The 21,699-nt window shown below is 42.8% G+C and overlaps 1 protein-coding gene across 4 annotated transcripts in view; it reads left to right on the forward strand.

Moving 5' to 3' along the window:
• Positions 1–21,699, forward strand: part of ENOPH1 (enolase-phosphatase 1) — a 37,107-nt gene that overhangs the window by 5,696 nt on the left and 9,712 nt on the right. For 3 of the 4 annotated variants that reach the window (XM_015096582.3, XM_004009946.6, XM_012180259.5), the window contains exon 2: positions 19,940–20,041. Coding sequence is in view for 2 of the 4 variants with exons in the window: in XM_004009946.6 (XP_004009995.1) it covers positions 19,940–20,041 (102 nt within the window). In the remaining 2 variants the exon portion in view is untranslated. Of the gene's footprint in view, positions 1–8,068; positions 19,675–19,939; positions 20,042–21,699 lie in introns of those variants that run through there. The other variant, XM_060417308.1, reaches the window with a different exon arrangement.

The raw sequence follows: 21,699 nt of genomic DNA on the forward strand, positions 1-21,699 counted from the left end.
GTTGGGGAAGATGATCTCTTGTTTCTGAAAATGCTCTATAATTTGGTGCTTTTCCTGTCATTACACGTCAAATTAGTACTTGTAACAACAGTTGGGGCAGTTATGATCTATGAAGTCACTGCAAACACCACCTTAGCAAATACTGAAACATTGTCCGTGGAGAAGATGAAGGGAGCGGTTCCTGTGAGCCTCTGGTGGCAGCTGATGGCTAGGTAACCTTGTTTTGTGTGTTTCTGTTTGTCTTACTTAATACATATCATTGACTCCCTAACACTGAGCTCACTGCCAATGGCGCTGTAACCTAGGCTTTGCTAGAGCTTCTCTAACCACATGTGCTTTCTCCGGGAGGTAGTCTTCTTGCCTTAGGAACACTAGACAGCGCTTGAGCACTTTGTGGGCAGTCAGCAACAGAAAGCACAAAATGTGAAAATGTAGTGGCAAACACACTCTGAAAAGGATGCTTGTTTAAAATATGAGAGGTGAGGTAAGGCAAAGCATCACCTTATAGTGGGAATTTGGGCAACTGGTTTTTCACAAGTTTTGCTCTTCTGCTCATGTACATACCTGTTGTCAGAAAAGTGGGAAAGTTCAGTGGATCATGATTTGGAGGTTATGAATAAATTTTAGTAGGTAGAATTTGTAAATATAGTATCTTTAAATAACAGGGATTGGCTGGACAGAGTGTAGTATTTATCAGGATGAGCTTGGTGACTGCAAGTGTGGCTTAGCTTCTGGCTCCCTGAATGATTTATGGCAAGTTATTTACTGTCTTTTGAGTCTGGGTACAGATGTCCTGTACAATGTCCTGTACTGTGGGGGTAGCAACCTCATAAGGCTGATGTGAACATTTAATGAATATTTGTGCTCAAGGATTGTGCTCACTCAGTCATGTCCGACTCTTTGTGACCCTGTGTGTGGACTATAGCCTGCCAGTCTCCTCTGCCCATGGGATTTTCCAGGCAAGAATGCTGAAGTGTGTTACCATTTCCTCGTCAGGGGATCTTCCTGACCCAGGGATCGAACCCAAGTCTCCTGCATCTCCTGCCTTGGCAGGCAAATGCTTGACTACTGAGCTACCTGGGAAGCAAGGAATGAATATTTAGCCCCCTGTATAAAATAAATAAATATATTTCCATCAGTATTTCATTCATTATCAACAAACCTTTTCAGAGAGTAGTGGATGAGTGGCAGTTGTGGGGTATGTTTTTCATTTATGCCTTAGGAAGACTTCAAGACTTAGTGCTTGAAGATAAAGTCTTTGTAATAATTAAGGGACTCAATGGACGTGAGTCTGAGTGAACTCCGGGAGATGGTGATGGACAGGGAGGCCTGGCGTGCTGCGGTTCACGACTGAGCGACTGAACTGAACTGAATAATTAAGAACCTTCTATTTAACTGAAAGTATGAATCTGATTAGAATATTTGTTCCTAGAGAGTATATTAAGTGGGTCGTGGTGAGTACCCTTGCCAGTGGCCCTTTATATCTGTGCTTCTCAGACTTGAATGTGTAGACAAATAATCCAGAGATCTGGCTAAGTAGTTTCTGATTCAGAAGATCTGGAATGGTACTTTTTTTTTTTTTTCATTTTTAGTGACATTTGTTGTTTTCTAATTTTACAAGCAGTACATGTTCATTGAAAACGGAAATACATAAAAGCATAAAGTAAAAATTGACAATCACGCATAATTCACACTGGCCCCCTTCCCACCAGAGATAAGTGTTATTTGCATTTTGGTGCATTTCCTTCCAGTGTATACATGTTTGTTTGCTTTCTTTTTCTGGCCAGGCATCTTAAGTTTCCTGACCAGGGATCGAACCTGTACCCCCTGCATTGGGAGGACGGAGTCTTAACCACTGGACCACCAGTGAAATCCCGTAGTGCTTTCAGTGGAAGTATAATTGACCTACAGTACTGTGTTAGTTACAGGTGTCATAGTGATTCAGTATTTCTGTACATTATAAAATGATCATCATGATATGTCTGGTTAACATCTGTCACCATACAAACATACTGTAGTATAAATGGTTATGTTCCTCATGTTGTACATCTCATCCCCGTTTATTTTGTAATTGGGAGTTGGTAGCTCTTAATCTCACTCACCTATTTCATTAATTTCTCCGGATTTCTCCCTCCTGGCAACCGCCTGTTTATTCTGTCTGTGAGTCTGTTCCGTTTTGTTACGTTCCTTCGTTTGCTTTGTTTTTTAGATATGTGAAATCAGGCAGTATTTGTCTTTGCCTTATTTTACTTAGCGTAATACCCTCTAGGTCCATCTGTGTTATCACAGATGGCAAGATTTCATTCTTTTTTTTTTTTTAGTGGCTGAATAATATGGAATGGAAGTTGAGATTTGAACAGGTTTCTGTATGATGCTGATGCTGTCAGTCCATGGACACACAGAACAGGTTTCTGTGTGATGTTGATGCTGTTGGTCCATGGACTGAACTCTGAGTAGTTAGGCTGTATCCCGAAACCAAGATCTGTTAGTGTCCCTCTTTCCTAATGGCTCATTGGAGGTGACAGAGCACACCAAGATAGTGTAGGTGAATTAAAGGAGGTCTGCCATCATTAACAGAACCAAAACCTCTCAGAAGTCAAGTAAATTGACAAAAGAGAGCAAGATAATGAAATAAACTGACAAATAACAAAGCAATAAGCAAGTGGCCACTTCCCCAGCTTTTGCAAATTGTCTTCCAGAAACTGAACTGTAATAATAACTTTCTTTTTTTTTGTTGTGTGTGGAACTTCCCCAACCAGGGATTGAACCTGCGGCCCCTGCAGTGGAAGCTCGGAGTGTTTTTTATTGTTATTTATGTGTTTGCCTGTGTTGGGTCTTAGTTGTGGCATGCAGGATCCAGTTCCCTGACCCGGGATCAAACCTGGGCTTCCAGCAGGGCGGGTGTGAAGTCTTAGCCCCTGGACCACCAGGGAAGTCCAAAGCAATTTTCTTTTATTTTTTTCTTAAATATTTATTTACTTATTTGGTTGCATCAGGTCTTAATTGCTGTGTGTGCTTAGTTGCAGTGTGGCATTTGGGATCTTAGTTCCCCAACCAGGGATAGAACCTGCACTCCTTGCATTGGAAACACTGAGTCCAAACCACTGGACTGCCCCTGGGATTATACTTTTTTTTTTTTAAGATTCCGTTTAAGGACTGTGGTGGTGTGGAAGTTGGTAAAGACAATATGTAGGAGCTGGAGTTTTACCTTAGAGTACAGAGTTTTTGGCAGTATTTTGAATAAGACCAAGAGAAAAGATGTCTCAAACTTAATCTTCTGCATTAGAAAATCTGAATTAAGCAGAAAAATCTTTGATCCTATCAGTAGAATTTTTTTGAAGTAGCAGATACTCATTTCATTGAAAATCAAAATGATAAAGATATTGATTCAATTTAACAATGGAATCTTGTTTGTATGGGTTTCCCTGGTGGCTCAGAGGTTAAAGCATCTGCCTGCAATGTGGGAGACCTGGGTTCGATCCCTGGGTCGGGAAGATCCCCTGGAGAAGGAAATGGCAACCCACTCCAGTATTCTTGCCTAGAGAATCCCATGGATGGAGGAGCCTGGTGGGTTTTCTACAGTCAACGGGGTCGCAAAGAGTCGGACATGACTGAGCGACTTCACTCACTCACTCTTGTTTGTATGCTTTTCTATTCTTTATCTATGTTTCTATTGATGCTGTAATTGTGTCACTTTGCCTAGGTTCCTTCAATCTAGAGATTCAGCCTTTTTCATCTCCAAGAATGGGGGGAATAGGATCTGTCATGCTCACAAGGTAGAGAAGAAGATTGAATGAGATAGATACAAAAAACTTTGATCCCTGGATACAAGAAGGTGAGCTTCCATTAGTTCAGTTCAGTGGCTCAGTCATGTCCAGCTCTTTGCGACCCCATGGACTGCAGCACACCAGGCCTCCCTGTCCATCACCAACTCCTGGAGTTTACCCAAACTCATGTCCACTGAGTCGGAGATGCCATCCAGCCATCTCATCCTCTGTCGTCCCCTTCTCCCACCTTCAGTCTTTCCCAACATCAGGGTCTTTTCAAATGAGTCCGTTCTTCGCATCAGGTGGCCAAAGTATTGGAGTTTCAGCTTCAACATCAGTCCTTCCAATGAACATTCAGGACTGATCTCCTTCAGAATGGACTGGTTGGATTTCCTTGCAGTCCAAGGGACTCTCAAGACCACAGTTCAAAAGCGTCAATTCTTTGGCGCTCAGCTTTCTTCACAGTACAACTCTCACATCCATACATGACCACTGGAAAAACCATAGCCTTGACTAGATAGACTGTTGTTGGCAAAGTAATGTCTCTGCTCTTTAATATGCTGTCTAGGTTGGTCATAACTTTTCTTCCAAGGAGAAAGCGTCTTAATTTTGTGGCTGCAGTCACCATCTGCAGTGATTTTGGAGCCCCCCCAAAATAAAGTCTTTCACTGTTTGCACTGTTTCCCCATCTATTTGCCATGAAGGTGAGCTTAAGGTCCCATATACTTTTCTGTATCCAGTGAGCACCATTATACTTGATGACCATTACACTAATCTGTCCTTTTGCTTATGGCAGGAGATGGCTTAAATAAATAACTTAGTCATGAACTGGGAGGGGGCGGACTTTGAAAAATATGAAGCCCAGTAGAAACACTGATTACAATGCAGGAAGTATCAGACTGTTTGGAGACAGAAAGCACTTGTGAAGAGTCAGTATGGAAAAGGGGGCGCTAACATGTACTGAAACTCACTGTGATTGCCTCTACCTGTGCTTCTGTGGCTCTGGGCAGAAATAGGTCAGGAACGAGGCACAGAATATGACTGCTGTCAGACAACTTGCACTGGCATGGCAGGATTTCCTGGTTTGATGACTATTCCCCCAAACCTCCCCTTGCTCCAGATTCCTACATGGAGATATACTCATGGTGGAATACAAGAGGATTTTTGTTGATTCAACTTGAAACAAGGGGAGGAGCCTTTGGAGAATCACTGTATTGAGCCTGAGTATATCATGAGATGGATTAGAAAACACCTCCAGCCTTAATTTCTGATCTCTTACTCTTCTAGAACCTTCCATGTTATGGCACATGCATAATGTTTCCAGCTGATCAGTCTTCCCTTCCTTTTCCCCACATTTATTTGAATACCTTTCATGTGCCAGGCGCTGCCAGGAAACCAAAATTCTTAAAAGATGCAGTTGCCCCCCTTAAGGAATCAAGTAAGGAAGACAGGTACATAAAACAGATTGTCTTTGCACCATTGAAATCCTTTTGGGTTTCCTGTTGGGTCAAAGATAGTTTCAGCTCCTCAACTTGAGTGAGTCAGCTTTTCCAACTTTCTGTGCCTCAGTTCCTTTATGCTCTTTTTTTGTAAATAACTGATGATGCCCATTTGGGTCATGCCAATCTTTCATGCCACCACCATTCCTCTAGCTTGGGATGTCACACCTTTTCCTCTCCAAGTGCAGTTTGGTTCCATGTACCCATTGACTTAAAACATGTTTAAAACATATTTCTCGTGCTAGGCTGTGGGAATATACAGGTGATACCTGCTTCTGCTTTCAAAGGACTTGGGTTTAAGTGGGAATTTCCGAGTCCTGTCTCTCCCTGCCCTGCAGTGCCGTGTATTTGCCATCATAGCAGATGCTGCCTTGCGGTGTTGTCTGTGTGTGCTGTCTTGCCGCCGTGCTGAGAGCTCCTTAAGGGCCGAGAGCAGAGCCTGGCACGGTGCTCGCACATACGGCGTTCAGCAAGTGCTTGTTGATGGCGTTACGATGCCTTCCAGACTGGGCCCGGGAGGGGCTGGCGTTGTTTGCTCCCACTTCTGCTCTCCTTGCTATTTCAGATTCCCTCAAGGTGATATTTTATCTTATTTGCACAGCATGCGATGTAACTGTTGTGTTTCTAGAGTGATATTAGAACTTTCTTTGACCCAGCATTTCTAAAACTGATGAGTTTTAGAGAAACTAGTTAACAATGGAAGTTAAAACACCATAAAGTAAATTTTATTAACAATTAAATATCTAAAGAGCTAAATACACTATTCTTTGGAGACTTGTATCTGTTAATGTGAGGATAGAGGAGTGTTTTTTTTTCCCCTTAATTTTTCCACGGAAATTAATTAATGCTTATTATGAACTGCAGACATTACAGAAGAGTACAGTGTAGATAATGAATGCCCCTTTTGCTCCCACCACCGAGCAGTTAGTTTGGTGAATATTCTGATTTTTTTTTCCCCTATGCTTAAAGTCTCTTAGATCCTTGAAGTATATGTAGTCAGATCAATTCCGTGAAAGTACCAATTCTAATAAATAACCCCTGTTTTGAAAATACATAGATAGGTAAGCCTTTCTTTTGTTCAGATAAACTTTTTAAGGCTATCCTATGTTTAGCTCTGAAAGGACCTCCCTTCTTTGGTGGTTCTTAAATTTTCTATCCTTAAAGCTCACCCTATGTAACTCCTCCACACTCACAAAAAAGCTATTCTTTTTACAATAAAGGCTTATTTTTGCATACAGCTTTTGATTTTCACATTTATTAACTCATTTAATTTTCATTATTGGTTTTGGTGGAGGTAGGGGTCAGAAGAAGGGTGGTGGCCAGCTCACCCTTATCTTCCTGTGTCCGGTCCTCCGTCACATGGAAAGTCAGTAATATTGTCCTCAGAGGCCCTTCTGGAACCTCAATGGACCCTTCCCAGGGGACTCCACTTTCAAAAACACGGATTGCTTTTCAAAGACAGAATTCTTTAATACAGAAAAGGGTTCTTTGTCTTCTGGGTATGCACGTGAGGGCTTCATTTCTTAACTTGATTTTCAGTGATTCATTATGTGACCTTCCAACAAGTTCCTTTTTTTAAGTCTTAAAAAAAGTGTGGAGCTGATACTGAATAAAAAGAGACTAACACATGTAGTTTGAAAACTAGTGGGAATCCTGGCACTGGGACCTGGGTGGGATTTCAGAGAGGAGCTCGTGGTCAGACTGGTGTTGGTGCTGCCGCGCTCCAGGAGGCTGGCTGACTCCTGCCCTGGGCCTTGGCTGGGACCAAGTCGTTGTAAATCTGTAAACTAATCAGACCCCTTTGACCAGAAGATCAGGCTCAGGGGATCTGACTCTTTGAACCAAAAAAGGAAAAAGACCTGATTGATAAACTATAGTTTCTTAGTTTATACTTAACCTTTATGTACCTTTGTGAAATGGAGGAAATAAGAGCACTTGTTTCATGGGGTTATTTTGAGGATTGAAATGATGTGATTCAGGTTACTCACTAATCAATGCATTGAGTAGATTTGGAGTGCTTGGGAGCAGTGGCAGATGGTGAGAAGTGATTAGATTCTGGGTGTATTTTGAAGATAGGGCTGACAGCATTTGCTGATGAATTGGTGGGATGTGGAGTGTGAGAGCAAGAGGAGTTGAAGAGGACTCTAAGGCTCTCAGCCTGAGCATCTTGGAAGGATGGAGCTGCCACTTGGCTGAGATGGGACATTGTGGGAGGAGCAGGATTAAGGGCTAGAAACAGGAGTTTGAATTTCAGATATCCAAGTGAGATTTGGGGAAGGTAGTTGGAAAAAAAAAATCAGTCTGGAGTTCAGGGAAGAGGTCCAGGTTCAAGCTGTGGATTTAGGGGTCATTGGCAACAGATGGGTATATGGATGGTGTTGGTGGTAAAGAAAGAGGATGAGATGGTTGGATGGCATCACTCGCGATGGACATGAGTTTGAGCAAGCTCCGGGAGTTGGTGACGGACAGGGAAGCCTGGCGTGCTGCAGTCCATGGGGTCGCAAAGAGTCGGACACGACTGAGCAACTGAACTAACTGCAAAATGGTAGAGAACCTTCTTGCCAGTGCCGGAGACAAGAGATGTGAGTTCGATCCCTGGGTCAGAAAATACACTGGAGGAGGAAATGGCAACCCACTCCAGTATTCTTGCCTGGAGAATCTCATGGATAGAGGAGCCTGGCAGCCTGCTGTCCCTGGGGTTGCACATCATCAGACACAACCGAAGTGATTTAGCACAGCACGGCAACAGATGGCATTTAAAATCATGGATTAGACAAGATCACTGAGGATTGACTGTGGAATGAGAAGTGCCTGGAACGGTGAAGGCTCAGTTAGTGTTGGCAGTTGTTCCCACTATTGCTGTAATTACTCATTATTCCTGTTTATTGGAACAGTTACAGTACTGCCAGGTGAGCCAGAATCTCTCGTTTCTTTTCTTAGTGCAAATCTCTTTGAGAAAAGCTGTATTAGAAATTTCTGTAGGGAATATAATACCGGGATCTGGGGGGTTGGGTGATCCTCCCTGAAGTCATGAACCCACAGAGCTGGATAGACTCAAGCATTGGGCTTCAGTAGACCTGGGTTTGAGTCCTGGCTTTACTGTACCAGCAGTGAAACCTTTTTGAATCTCAGCTGCTTCATTTATTCAGAGAGAGTCACCTTGCACCAATATAGGTGGATTCAAGGAAGTAAATGTCAGTTCCCTCCCCTCCACACTCAACAGGGGCTAGGACTCTGTCCTAGGGCCAGTCAGGGTTCCTGCTCTGAAACTTATGGGATGTTGATGTTCTTTCTCTCTGCTGCTTTTAAAGACCTATCCCAACTACTAGCACTTGTGAATAATGACGACCTTCCCTTGTGAGATGTGATTCATTGCAGTTAATTAGATTACAGTTTATATTTCTTTAATGACAGTTTAATCGTCTTAATGGGATTTAGAAGACAAGTTTGTCTTACAGCATCACATATATTCTTTTTGAATGCAGATGAAGATATTTAGTGTTCATTCCTAAAGGTTTCAGCTTTCAAAGGGGAGTGATTATCTCTGCTTAACCCATGAAAATAGACAGCAGGCTTACCATTTCTGAGCCCTCATGACCCTTTGTAGCAGCCAGAGCTGCAAAACTTCTCTTGGTAGTTCCTCTACCAAGTATGGTCTTCAGGAAGGATATTTAAGGAGCAATTCTAATACCACAACTGTTGAATCTATCTGATGGATGGTGTGGACCACTTCAAGAAGCAGTAGATTCCTCATTGTTAGAAATGTTCAAGCAGGTGCAAATATCCAGTTACAAAGTAAGTAAGTTGTAGAGATGCAGTATACAACATAGTGATTAGAGTTAATAATGCTGTATCGTATATCTGAAGACTGTGAAGAGAGCAGATCTTAAAAGGTCTCATCACAAGAAAAAAACTTGCTTAACTGTGATGGATGTCAGCAAGACTCACTGTGGTGCCCATTTCTCAGTATATACAAACATTCAACCGACGTGTTGTCTTCGTTGTTTAGTCACTAAATCATGTCCGACTCTTTTGCGACCCCATGGAGTGTGGCTCACCAGGCTCTTCTGTCAGTGGGATTCTCCAGGCAGGAATACTGGGGTGGGTTTTTGCCATTCCCTTCTCCAGAGGATCTTCCTGACTCAGGGCTCAAACTTGCATCTCCTGCATTGGTGGGCTTATCCTTTACCATTGAGCCAGGGGGAGACCAATATGTTGCATAACTGCGACTAACACAATGTTATGTATCAATTTTGTCTCAATTTAAAAAAAGACTATACTCTTTCATTGTAGAAATAGATACCTTAAAAAAAAAGTTTTTCCCCTCCCTTGGTATCTCATGTCCCAGAGAAAACCTTTGTAACCTGTTATGTCCATATTCTCTTAGATTTCCTGTTATCTGTTTAGATAGTCCCCAAAATATGATTACCCTGTGTTTTCATTTCTTATTTAAAGAATGTGATTGGTTCTTAGGACCCATCAAGCGACTTGATTTTCCTTTGTTTTTTATCCTCTGGGATTAATACAGAAATAATAGGTCACCAATATTGTCTGTGTGTTGTTTAACTCTCTGCCTGGAAAATGTTAAATTCTCAAATCCTATAAATCATTTGCACCCTGTGGTCCCTTTGGAAAGCTTTTAAAATAGTTTCTTTAAATAGCTGTAGTACTCTAAGTATCACCCATTACCTTTTTATTGCCCATTTTCTTCAAAGGGGACATGAGTAAATATAGCAACAATTTTACTTTTATTGATTCTATGACCTTTTCATTAAAACAGCCACTTGATAATAAAGTAAATCCATATCTAGACTTCTAAACATTTATGAGGCAGCTTCTTTAATTAGATCTTCAGTGATGTTGTGGGCCTTAATGGAGCTCTTTCAGGATGCTATCAGTGGGCTGTGTAGAGTAATATAAACTGCTGCTTGCATAGTACCCCCACTAGCATTTAGTAGGATTTATTGATAATCCTAGTCCCCTGGAAGGTAAATACTGTCGTTTAGTTCTATAGCCTTTTGTCATGTGTGTGTTAGTGTCTTGGTCGTGTCCAGCTTATTGCGACCCCATGGACTGTAGCCCACTAGGTTCCTCTGTCCATGGGGTTCTCCAGACAAATATATAGGAGTGGGTTGCGATGCCTTCTTTCAGGGGATCTTGCTGACCCAGGGATTGAGCCCAGGTCTCCTGCATTGCAGAGAGATTCTTTACCATCTGATCCACCAGGGAAACCCCTTTTGTCGTGAAAGTGAAAGTCGCTCAGTCATGTCTGACTCTTTGTGACCCCATGGAGTATACAGTCCATGGAATTCTCCAGGCCAGAATACTGGAGTGGGTAGCCTTTCCCTTCTCCAGGGGATTTTCTCAACCCAGGGATCGTACCCAGGTCTCCTGCATTGTAGGCGAATTCTTTACCAGCTGAGCCACCAGGGAAGCCTTATACATACTACTAAACTGTAACAACCCTTTAGGTGCCTGGTAGACTAAAAATACTTACATGTTTGTAGAATCCTGGGTTCATTACAGCATTTTTTTTCATATTGCAGAATTGTGAAATTGTCTATAAGTGGATTATAACTGAAGTTAAAGAATTTATCATTGCTGTTCTCGAATTACTTTTAAAGCCTGAAATTTTTCAGTGGGCAGGTTTGGGCGATAAGCATTAGCTTTATTTATTTATTTTTTGGCCATGCTGTGTGGCACTGCAGGATCCTAGTTCCTTGATCAGGGGTTGAGCTCGTGCCCCCTTGCAGTGTAAGCAGAGTCTTGACTGGGTCGCCAGGGAAGTCCCACTACCCGCTTTAAAAAATTTGTTTTTAGAACATTCTTACTTGGTACCATTTTGTTTTTCAAGGCCAAACTTGGCAGTTACTCCAGGTGCCTCTTGATTTCCTACTTTTGTATTCCAGTCCCCAGTGATGAATAGGACATCTCTTTTTGGTGTTAATTCTAGAAGGTCTTCTGGATCTTCATAGAACCGATCAACTTCAGCTTCTTTAGCATCAGCGGTTGGGGCATAGACTTGAATTACTGTGCTGTTTAATGACTTGCCTTAGAAATGAACTGAGGTCATTCTGTCATTTTTGAGGTTGCTCCTGAGTACTGCATTTTGGACTCTTACTGATTATGAGGGCTACTCTGTTTATTCTATGGGATTCTTGCCCACAGTAGTAGATATAATGGTCATCTGAATTAAATTTGCCTGTTCCCGTCCAGTTTTAGTTCACTGATTTCTAGGATGTCAGTATTTGTTCTTACCATCTCCTGTTTGACCACGTCCAGTTTACCTTGATTCATGGACCTAACATTCCACGTTCCCATGCAGTACTGTTCTTTGCAGCATCGGATTTTACTTCCATTACCACATCACGGCTGAGCGTCATTTCCGCTTTGGCCCAGATGCTTCATTCTTTCTGGGGCTGTTAGTAGTTTTCCTCTGCTGATCCCCAGTAGCATACTGAACACCTTCCAACCTGGGGGACTCATCTTTCGGTGTCCTATCTTTCTGTCCTTTTACACAGTTCATGAGGTTCTCGTGGCAGGTATAATGGAGTGGTTTGCCACTCTCCCCTTCTCCAGTCCATCCTCCTCCTCCATCTTACCTGAAAAACCCATGTGCGGATCAGGAAGCAAGTTAGAACCCCATATGGAGCAGCTGATGGTTCAAGATCGAGAAAAGTGTACGACAGCGCTGTCAGCTGTCACCCTGTTTGTAACCTATACACTGAGCACATCATGAGAAATGCCAGGCTGGAATCAAGATAGGCGGGAGAAACATCAACAACCTCAGGTATGCGGATGATACCACTCTAATGGCAGAAAGCGAAGAGGAACTAAAGAGCCTCTTGATGAGAGTGAAGGAAAGAGTGAAAGAGCCAGCTTAAAATTAAATATTAGTTAAAAATCTGAGACCATGGTATCTGGCCCCATTACTTCATGCAAATAGAAGGGGAAAAGGTGGACGTAATGACAGATTTCCTCTTCCTGGGCTCTGAAATCTTTGCAGATGGTGACTACAGCCATGAAATCAGAAGATGATTGCTTCTTGGCAGGAAAGCTATGACAGACCTAGATAGTGTGTTGAGACCATACTCTGCCGACAAAGGTCCGTATAGTCGAGGCTATGGTCTTCCCACTGGTCATGTATGGTTCTGAGACCTGGACCCTAAAAGAGGCAGAATGCCACAGAATTGAGGCCTTCTAGATGTGGTGCTGGAGAAGACTCCTGCAAGTCTCTTGGACCTCAAGGAGATCAAACCAGCCAAGGGAAATCAACCCTGAATACTTGTTGTAAGGACTGATTCTGAAGCTCAAGCTCTAGTATTTTGGTCATCTGATACAAACAGTCAACTCTTTGGAAAAGTCCCTGATGCCGGGAAGGATTGAGGGCAGAAGGAGAAGAGAGCATCAGAGGATGAGGTTGCTGGTTGGCATCACCAATGCAATGGACATGAACTTGGGCAAACTTCAGAAGATGGTGAGGGACAGGGAGGCCTGACTGCAAGGAGATCCAACCAGTCCATTCTGAAGGAGATCAGCCCTGGGATTTCTTTGGAGGGAATGATGCTGAAGCTGAAACTCCAGTACTTTGGTCACCTCATGCGAAGAGTTGACTCATTGGAAAAGACTCTGATGCTGGGAGGGATTGGGGGCAGGAGGAGAAGGGGACGACAGGATGAGATGGCTGGATGGCATCACTGACTCGATGGATGTGAGTCTGAGTGAACTCCGGGAGTTGGTGATGGACAGGGAGGCCTGGTGTGCTGCGATTCATGGGGCCGCAAAGAGTCGGACACGACTGAGCAACTGAACTGAACTGAACTGAACTGAAGGATGTTGAAAGAAAGGATAAAATCTTCACAGTTTAGTTATTTGCCCCATGTAATTTTATGTTGTACAGTAACACTCACACTAAAATAGACTGTTCAGCCTGCTAACCTCCCAATTCCAGTTACCCTGAGTTCTAACTTCATTGTCTACCTTTGTGTGCTTAGTCAGTGCAGAGGGGAGTTTTGCGTATAGAGGAAAGAGGCAGATTGGATGCTCAGAAATTCTAAAGTCGATTCTAATTTCTGAAGCTTCTCCTAAGCAGGATCGCTTGAAATCTGGACCTTTTATTTCTGTGAGTTCTCCGAGGAAAAGGTCTGTACAGGAATGTCTGGTGGCACTTCCCTGATGGTTCAGTGGTTGGGACTCTGTGCTTCCACTGCAGAGGGTCCGGGTTTGATCCCTGGTCTGGGAACTAAGACCCCACATGCCGAGCAGCCAAAAAGTAAATAAAAATAAATATAATGAGAAACGTGTGGCACTCAGTAAGTCCTCAGTAGATGCTGAAGGAATGAATTGGTTATCTTTGTGATTTGTTCTCTGGGGACTTCTCTGCTATCATTTGTCACTAAATTGGGGTAAAGGTGATCTTGCTGTGTTAAGATGTTTGTGCTGGAGTATATAATTAGTGGTAAGGAACTGGGTGTTTTCATCTATCTAATTACCTCTAGTGACCACAGTGACTGCTTGGTATTATCATCGCCATTTAGCACATGAGAAAGTAGGCTCAAAGAGGATAAGTAACTCAAACATGGTTAGTGAAAGAAAGAGGTAGAACCCTGGTTTGGCATACTGCCCGGGGTCTGTACCTGCTCTCAGGATTAACAGGCTCTTGATGAATTGTTCTTGGTACCAATAAAGCTGGATATAGGAAATTCGATTTTGTGGAGCCCAAGGAGTATAGCACTGTATGTGTTTAAAAAGCCTTTGAGGACTTCCAACTCTGAGTGGCCCTGAATCTGACCAAAACTTTTCCCTGGGGAGTATTTTCAGTTGCTCAGAAGTTGGGGAATAATGGAGGCAGGATGCTGGAGGAGAAGGACCGGATGAGAAAGGTGTAGCATGAGGGATCAGAGTTGGTTTGTTTTTTCAATTGTAACACATTTAAAATAAGCAAGGATAAAGACTAGTGCAATAACTGTGCACCCACTACAAAGCTAACTAAACTTTCGTATGATGTTTATTTCAGATCTTAAAGAAAGAAATCATTACAGCTATACCTGAAGCCCTTGGTACATCCCACTTTGTATTGGTTTTATTCATATGTTGGAGTTTCTGTTCATATTGATAAATACAAAATTTTAGTACATTCATTGTTAACTGCTAAGTAATGTTATAGAGTGTGAATATGCGCTTATATTCTCTAGCTGATGATGGTTTAGGACGTTTCCATTAATTTGCAGCCTCCCCAGTATGATGGTAAGCACTTTTTTTGCTTTCCTCTCTGCACATGTGTGTCTGCCTAGGAGAGGAAGAGCTCTGTGTGTGCACCTTCCTTCTGCCACATCTCAGATGGCACTCTCTCAAGTAAGGGCTGGTTTACAGTCCTGCCATGGTGCATGCGTGCAGGAGAGATGCTAAGCCAGAGAAAGGAAGGCATGAGGAGGAACATCCTGGGAAAACTTGACTATTTAAAGAAAATCAGAAATATATGGGAAAGGGTAAAGATTGCCTGCCAATGCAGGAAACACGAGTTCAGTCCCTGGGTCGGGAAGATCCCCTGGAGAAGGAGATGGCTACCCACTCCAGTGTTCTTGCCTGGAGAATTCCATGGACAGAGGAGCCTGGCAGGCTACAGTCCATGGGGTCGCAGAGTTGGATATGCCTGAGTGACTAACACTTTCCCTGGCAGTCTAGCGGTTAGGACTCTGCCTTCCAGTGCAGGGGGTGCAGATTTGGTCCCTGGATGGGGAACCAAGATCCCACATGCCACAGGGTGTGGCCAAAAAAACCCCAACACAGCATTGTAAATCAACTATACGTCAGTAAAAGGTTTTTGTTTTTTTTTTTTTTAAGAAATATATCAGTACATCTCTTGCAGAAAAAAAAGCTATTAATCTTAGCTTATTTTCCTTCTTTAAGATCAAGAATGAGTTTTTATTGAGCTTAAACAAAGCTTTTATGTCAAATATGCTGAAAATTTTGCCTGATCACACTGTTTGTATGCTTCAGAATCTGCTGAGTGCTATCGGAATGCCACATGAGAACAAACGAAACTGAATGACTTCTTTGTTTTTACTGGGGCAGGTGAAATTTGAATAACATAGTATGAAGAGTCCTACCATTTTAAAAAAGAAAAAACCCGTAATAATTTTCTTGTGTTGTGTATTTTCATTTAGGAGTGCAATTTAAGTTGAACTTAGAATTGAGTCTTCTGAAATTAAAAGCAAAAATCTGGTTATGGAGCCAAGCTTTTGTTCCAGTCAGAAAAATTCTATACCCACCAAAAAAAAAAAAAACCAAAAAAAAAAAAACCCACATGGTTTTGTTCATAACAATCTGTTAACTATGTCCTAATCATATCATCCCTTGTTAGCAGGAAATGAAAAGTCTGCTAGCTTCCTTTTTTTGTTTTCAATTGAAGAATCACAAACTTACAATATTAAATCAGTTTCAGGTGCACAACATAGTAATATTTCTGTACATTACAAAATGATCACCATGATTAGTTTCCATCTGTCACCATACAAAGTTATTACATTAATATTGACTGTATTTCCTATGCTGTTCAGTACTTCCTTATTTATTTTATAACTGGAAGTTTGTATCTCTTAATTCTCTCCATCTTTGTTGCCCATCCTCCACCCCCTCCCCTTCAACCAGCATCTTTCTTCTCTTTTTGCCCTTGTTCACTCTTGTAGTAGTATTACTAGTTAAAATCTCACAATCCAGAAGTAATAAGGAGGAAGTGGGAAGGGAAGGAGAGGACACAGATAGTGGTTTTCAGCACCACGCTGGGTGGCGGGCTGGTACTAGCTAGCACTAATCTGCAGAAGCCAGGCATTCTGTCGGGCACAATGACCCTGTAATAGCACGTGCTGGCGCTTCATGAATTGGAGCCCATTCTTATTTTACGGTAAGTGAGTCTGTTTTGCAGGGACGAGGACTGCTTTTCTTCAGGGCTTCTGCACATTCCCAGGTGATGCAGAAACATTTGAAAACCCCCGGCTTCTGTCAGGTGACCCTACCGGAGCCTTTTCCTACCCATACCATTCTCTCTGTGTGGAATCCTCCTCTCGTCTTCTCCGAATTAGGCCTATCTTCTTTTGGTGGTTCTCAGACTTCTTATTCTCAAGAGTTCTTTGTATACTTAACATTTACTGAGGACCCAACTTCCCTGGTGGTCCAGTGGTTAGGAGTCCACCTTCCAGTGCAGGGGACGTGAGTTCAAGCCCTGATTGGGGAACTGTGATCCCGTATGGCTCAGGGAAAGCCTAAGACCCACAACCGAGACCCAACACAGCCAAATAAAAATAATAATTTTTTTTTTAAATTACTGAGGCCCCAAAGAGCTTTTATGTGGGTTATACTGATCAACAGTTACCATGTTAGCAGTTGAAACAGAAATTTAAAAATACTGATTCATTTTAAACGATAAGCCCCTTTACTTTGTTAACATTAATAAACAGTATATGTGTGTGTGCACTGTTGTGTCCGACTGTGTGACACTGTGGACCATAGCCTGCCAGGCTCCTGTGTCCATGGACTTGTCCAGGCAAGAGTACCAGAGTGGGTCGCCACGCCCTCCTCCAGGGGATCTTCCCAACCCAGGGATCGATCCCACATCTCTTACACCTCCTGGCAGGTGGATTCTTTACCACTAGTGCCACCTGGGAAGCCCCAATAAATAATACATTTTTATGAAAAATATTCCCGTTCTTTTGGAAAATGTGGCTAGAAGACTGTTTTAGACAGTGTTTTGCATTTTATAAACTGGCTAGGAAGATGGCTGGATTCTCGTCTACATTGGGTCTCTTGTAGCATCACTCATTGGTAAAGTGGAAAAGGCAGATGATCTTAGTGTTTTTATGAGAATAGTTTGATCTCGTGGAGCCCCCTAAAAGGGTTCCCAGACCCCCAGGACTGAATCTCGCTTTGAGGATCATTGCTTTAGATCGCAGTTCTGGGGTCACTTCTCCAGCAAAGCCTTCCCTGACCTCCCTCACAGGTCAGACTTTCCTGTTTTATGCCTTAATATTACCCCTCTCGTTTGTACTGTTTATTAAAGTACCATCTTTAATGTTCTGTTTCTGCCACTTGGCTCCTTGAGATTCGGGATCCTGTGTGGGTTTTGCTCACAATTATATCCTCAGCCCTTATGCAAGGGCCTGCCCCTGTGCTGGGCATTCAGGACATGTTTGAATAAATAAATGAGTAAATCAGTTTAAATAAGCAGACTTCTTGGGTTCAACTTGATTATAGACTTTCCCTTGAAATGTAAGGCCTTGTCTGAATTGTCTACCTGGTGTCTGCATTCACGGCATCTGTTCATTTCCTTTTTTTTCCAGGCTGATCCTTGCTAAAACTATTGCAGGGCCATCACGCCCTGGGTCTGCCAAGCATTCTGTTCATGCTCTGTCTCACTCATTGCACCGCATTATAGTTCCCCCACCCCCCTCACTAATTTTTCAAAAGTAGTATTTTTTTTTCTTTTATATCTGTTTATTTCCTTGGCTGCACTGGGTCTTGGTTGCTCCATGTGGACTCTAGTTCCTGGAATCAAAACCGGGCCCCGTGCATCGAGAGCATGGTGTTTTAGCCACTAGACCACCAGAGAAGTCTCTTTATTTATTAAAAAAATTCTCTAAAGAAGGATGATCATGAGATTATCATTATTTTTATTTTGTTTCTGTATTTTCCAAAATTTCTGTGAACAGACCTGTGTTAATTCTCAGATGAGAAAAGAGGGTTATTACACCTGGAGGTAATGTATCACAGGGTAGCTGAGGAAGGTTCATGACCCCATCTGTGGCCATTTGCATACTCCTCACTCCAGCGTAACCGCCAATTTAGTATCTGTTTTAGATATTTCCCTTTTTTGTCATTTCATTATAAATGGACTCATGCCGAATATGGTTATGTATCATGTTTCTCTTACTTGGCATGATGTTTCTGAGGTTCATCCATGCAGTAGCATGCATCAGTATTCTGTTTTATGAATTTCCTGTTTACCTATTTGCCAGTTGATTGATGGCCATTTGGATTGTTTCCACTTTTTCACTACTATGACTCATTTCCTGGTGACTTGAATACTAAAGAATCTTCCTGCGATGCAGGAGACCCAGGTTTCATCCCTGAGTCGGGAAGATTCCCTGCAGAAGGGAATGGCTACCCACTCCAGTATTCTTGCCTGGAGAATGCCATGGACAGAGGAGCCTGGTGGCTGCAGTCCATGGGGTCACAAACAGTCGGACACGCCTGAGTGACTGACACTTCCACTTTTTCATGACACATTCACATCCAATTCTTGTGAACAGTTTTCATTTCTCTTGGGATGGAACATTGAATGGAATCATTGGGTCATATCATAAGCTGTTGAACTTTTAAAGAAACTGCCAGATTCCTTTATAGAGTGACTGCATCGTTTTATCCCCCCCCCCTCACCACGCCCCCACCCCAACTAGATTCTTGAGAAAGTTATTGAGAAAAAGGGATTGTGACTTGTTTATCTTTTCAGTCCCCTTCTCCATGGCCCACTAGCCTGTCTTAGCGTATGCGTGCATGCTAAGTCACTTCAGTTGTGTCCAACTCTGTGTGACCCTATGGACTGTAGCCTGCCAGGCTCCTCTGTCCATGGGGTTCTCTAGGCAAGAATACTGGAGTAGGTTGCCATGCCCTCCTCCAGGAGATCCTCCCTACCCAGGGATTGAACTCATGTCTCCTGCATTGACAGACAGGTTCTTCACCACTAGCGCCACTTGGGAAGCCCCACTTAGCGTATCGTTGACGCTTAATTTTTATTGAATGTGTCACATTGGGTTTGAAAAGACACACATGCTACAATTACAAGTAAATATAAAAATTTTGACCTAAGAGAAATCATGTTCCCAGTGCGTGGGTTACTTACCGGTTCTTTATTTCTCGATTGTTTTCCACCTCAGAATGTATAGGGTGGATGGTGTGGAGGAGTGGAAAGAAAGTCCAAGAGGGAGGGGATATATGTACGCATACGCATATGACTGATTCACTTTGTTGTGCAGAAGACACTAACATAACATTGTAAAGCAAGTATACCCCAATTAAAAAAAAAACAAAACATACATAGGCTATTCTGTAGGTATTCTGATTTCCAAACAGGAATTATGGTGATCAGGTATTTTTAAAGGGTTTGTTATACGTGGACATCTTTCTGTCAGCAGATATTTGTTTTGTCCAGGTCCCAGGCACCGCAGTGTAAACTGGGTAGTCTTGATCCCTGCCCTCGAGGACGTGTGGTCTCGCCATCTGGTTTAGGAGTCAGCTGACTTTTTCTGTAAAGGACTAAATACTGAATGCTGAGATTTGAAGGCCATATGGTCTTGGTTGCAAGTATTCGCCTTCGCATTGTGGCCCCAAAGTGGCCGCAGACACCCAGTAAACTGGTGAGTGTGGCCGTATTCCAATACACCTTCGTTTACAGAAACGAGAGGAGATGGAATTTGGCACATGGGCTGCAGGTGCTGACTCTTGATCTAGTTCATCTGTTTCTCTAACCCTTCTGCCCAGAGCAGCAATTTTCATATTTTCAATGAAACTTTCAGTGTCTTATTTGCTAGACTTAGGTGAGGTGAGATTGTTGAAGAACTTGATCTCATACAAACAACTAAAAGCTAACGCTTGTTTTTTTTCTTTTGCACTTTTATCTAGGACATTTTATTTCCTTACGTGAAAGAAAATGTTAAAGAGTATCTGCAGACACATTGGGAAGAAGAGGAGTGCCAACAGGATGTCAGTCTTTTGAGGAAACAGGTTGGGACGTTTCTGTTCCCTTGCTTCTACATTCCCAAGGGTGTTAGAGCCTCGGATGCCTGAAGGCTTAGAATATGCTCTGGGCTTATTTTAAAATAAGCGCTCTAGATTCACAGAGCGTGGAAGTTGCCGTGACTTGTCTGCTTAGGAATCCACATAATTAAACGGCCAGATCGTGGCAGTTCATTGTCTCCACAGTCGCCTCTTTCTGGAGCTGTTTCAGTTGCATACACATATCACGTATTTATAAAACTAAGTCATTTCTGGGTGGCATGCCGAAGGGTCTTGTGCCATTTTATCACATTTTCCACGAATGTCTCCTGGTGACCACACTTCATCACCTCATTCTCCACTGCCTCCTCCCCATGGCATAGGGCCCTGCTGCCCGGCCACAGAACTCCTGGGCCCACACCTCTCACCCCAGCTCACTCTCAGCCCAGTCGTCTTTTTTTAATTAAACATTTTAAAATCTATTATTTATTTTATTTTTTGGCTGCACTGGGTCTTCACTGCTGTACAGGCTTTTCTCTAGTTGCAGTGAGCAGGGGCTACTCTCTAGCTGTGGTGCAAGAGCTGCTCACTGCAGTGGCAACTTCTCTTGTTGTAGAGCAGGGGCTTTACGGTGCGTGGGCTTTAGTCGGCGCACCTCCTGGGCTCTGGAGCCGCAGGCTTGATAGTTGTGGCTTACAGGCTTAGTTACTCCCTGGCATGTGAGCTCCTCCTGGACCAGGGATCAAACCCGTGCCTCCTGTATTGGCAGGCGGATTCTTTACCACTGAGCCACCGGGGATGCCCGTCCGCCCAGTCTCTATACCTGCCTTCCGTTCACATGCTCTGTTCTGCTCTGACTCCTACCACTGTGCTCTGTGGAACTCTTCTTCTGTTGTTTTTCTTATTAAAACTACTTCACTGGCAAAGGTCTTACATACTGTGCAGAGCAAACTCTCTGGCAATTCTTTTTGGACTTAATTTTCTACATGGGACAATGTGGGAGGCTGTGTAAGTTCTTTCATATTAGGAGTTTGGATTGAAGAGAATCACACACTTTGGGGCATGGGGCGTTTGGGTTTGTTAAATTTTCCACATAACTCAGGGTTAGTCTGAAACATTCCCCTCTTCACCTTTTTTGGTGTCTCAGCGCTTCTTGTGGAAACATGTATTCCCCCATTGTAGTACATGAATCATTGCATCTTTAGGGGTTGGGCGTACACATTGTCACAGGCTCAATAGCTATTAGGGTTTGCAAGATGTGGGCTGATTGCAGGAGATTGTATGTAAACCAACCCCAGGCATCGCGTCACTAGTTTCTTTTCATTGAATTCTAGGCATAAAGTTAAGATTTTCTTGATTTCTTCCGTAGTTAGTTACAGTGCAGAGAAAATGATCAGATTTAACTGAAGCCCTGGTTTGGTCCTAGTAGGTTTGATCCTAGTAAGTGAATCAACAAACCAGGTCTTATTATAACATTTTATCATTTTGTGCTCTTTGTTCTCACATGCAACATGCCTCTCAGTTTAAGTTTCAGCTTTAGTGATACAGGAAAGCTGTTGTAAACTTATTAATTATAATCCACTGTTTTTTAGGAATCATTCATTTCAGTCCCAAAGCCTAGGATTCTTTAATTTGTGATGGTGCTCGAGCTCATGGTAGCTGGGGAA

Source organism: Ovis aries, chromosome 6 (genome assembly GCF_016772045.2).
Source record: "Ovis aries strain OAR_USU_Benz2616 breed Rambouillet chromosome 6, ARS-UI_Ramb_v3.0, whole genome shotgun sequence".
Taxonomy (NCBI): domain Eukaryota; kingdom Metazoa; phylum Chordata; class Mammalia; order Artiodactyla; family Bovidae; genus Ovis; species Ovis aries.